The following is a 2,065-nucleotide window of genomic DNA, read 5'->3' on the forward strand; positions in this document are numbered from 1 at the left end:
GGACCTTAAATATAAGCTACCCTTTAGTTTCATGTTTTGCTTTTTTAATTTTTGTTTATTTAAAGGTGTCTCAAGAATAAGTTAATTTTCATGTTTTAGAGGAGATTCGCGTTAATATTGATGTTGTCTGATACCTTAGAATATGTATGACCCAGATGTAATCCAAAATCTGCGAAACCTGAGAAAAAAAAATGTTCCCCTTGGTTTCGTTTTCGGCGATTTGGGCCATATGTAAATATCTACAACCAGCAATGAAACAACTTATAGAATTTTTTTGATGATCATATATCGACAAATAAATCGATTTTTCTTAATAAACATAATCGTGGTACAAAGCTCAATAACAATATTAAAATAAAATGTTAATAAGCCACAATAAAATTGAGAAATCGGATTAGGTTTTTCAAAAATGTTGTGAGAATAATTTTTAGATTTCCTTAATGGTTAAGTACATATGAAATATTAAATAATCAAAGTCTCAATGTGATTTTTAAATTCATATCACGTAAATGCAAATAAAATTGAAAGTTTTAAATTTTAAAAAATATATATATTCATATATCACTTTTTCAGTTACAGGTTGACGCGGTCCTTGTAGGCTGGCTGCTCTCCAAACACTTGTCGAAAAGCTACGCTTAAGCAGATTAATTGTTGCCAATGATTTTTTCAAAAACATTACTCCGACTTATTTACGGAAATATAACAATATAGTGTCCAAAGTTCAAACTAAAAAATAAAATGTTTTACTTATAAAATCGCGAGATATGTTAACTTAGTCGCAATTTAGTCGCAAAAACACCGCGTAAGCCAGCAAGTGGAACTCGACTGAAGCAGACATGGGATTCTTACTAGTTAATCAGTAAAGTGTTTGCTCTTTACGGCCACTACATAGCTAAGTATTCTACACATTGTGCGATTGTGTTATGATTTTTGTTGAACACATATTTTAGTAAACCAAAGTCGCTGTTATCAATCGTCACTACGTTGTGTTTAAGAAACAAACAAAAAGGTAAGAAATCACACGCTCGGACAATCTCCTCTCTCATTTCGCTTGTAACTCATATCAAATTTTACTTATAACACGTGTCTCATAAGTTTTGGCACAAAATGCATCGGGGTGGACGATATCCACAATAACCATGGTATTTTAAAATGCGTTTTCATAGTAAGTTACTAAGTTTATTGTCTACTAAAAATTATTTTTATACCACACTATATGGACCATATCCTCGATTTTTCTAAGGATGTATGGAACTTTCTTCATCATGTTCTGGCAGACCGATTTATCCATTTCCCTTATCTTTCGCGTAATCCTTCCAATCAACTGGTGCTCATTTTTAGCCTCCCAGCCTTTGTCATACACCATACGCTTAAGTATTGCCCAGAAGTCTTCGATTGGACGTGCCTTTGGGATATTCGGAGGGTGGTCCTTTTTCGGTACAAAAGGTATATTGTTTTCTGTGAGCCAATCCAACGTTTTTTTAGCGTAATGGCTACTTGCCAAGTCCGGCCAAAACATGATTTTGTCGCGAGCATGATTGTTTTCAATGAAACGCTTCAACTTGGTTAAACATTGGTTAATGTAAGTGTCAGAATTGATCGCTGCAGCACCACTTGGGCGGATTAACGGCACTGAAACACCTTTTGATGAAATGGCGGCCCACACCAACACTTTTGGTTCAAATTTTGATTTGGCGGCATATTTCACCTTATCTGGAGTCAATTCAATGTTATCAGTGTAGAAACCATCATTCCCGCTTATTTCATGATGCGAAAAAGTGAAGTAAGATTCATCGTCTAAAATTATGAATTTTCCATTCACAAAGTGCTTGTTGCGTAGTGCCCGACAACATTTTGGTATTATTTCGAGCTGCCTGGCTGTATATTTGGGTGCACGCTTACGTTTCCGGTAAAACACATTATGCTTGGTCAAAACACGATGGACCGTGGATTTGGAAACGTCAAATTTTCGCGATAATCGTCTCGTGGATTGACCAACGTTGTTTTTGGCCCTATTTATCAAACTTTTTACGAGTTGGTTAGTTAGTTTTGGCGGACGACCACA

At 35.3% G+C, this 2,065-nt stretch overlaps 1 protein-coding gene across 1 annotated transcript; it reads right to left on the bottom strand.

Moving 5' to 3' along the window:
- Positions 1–1,208: 1,208 nt before the first annotated feature.
- Positions 1,209–1,797, bottom strand: LOC108355809 (uncharacterized; the record flags this gene model as incomplete). Its single annotated transcript, XM_017606942.1, has 1 exon — positions 1,209–1,797. A coding segment is annotated over one exon (589 nt), but the record flags the coding sequence as incomplete, so codon positions are not given.
- Positions 1,798–2,065: the final 268 nt, after the last annotated feature.

Source organism: Rhagoletis zephyria, unplaced genomic scaffold (genome assembly GCF_001687245.7).
Source record: "Rhagoletis zephyria isolate East Lansing unplaced genomic scaffold, Rhagoletis_zephyria_1.1 Rzeph_scaffold_50346, whole genome shotgun sequence".
In the NCBI taxonomy this organism is placed as follows: Eukaryota; Metazoa; Arthropoda; class Insecta; order Diptera; family Tephritidae; genus Rhagoletis; species Rhagoletis zephyria.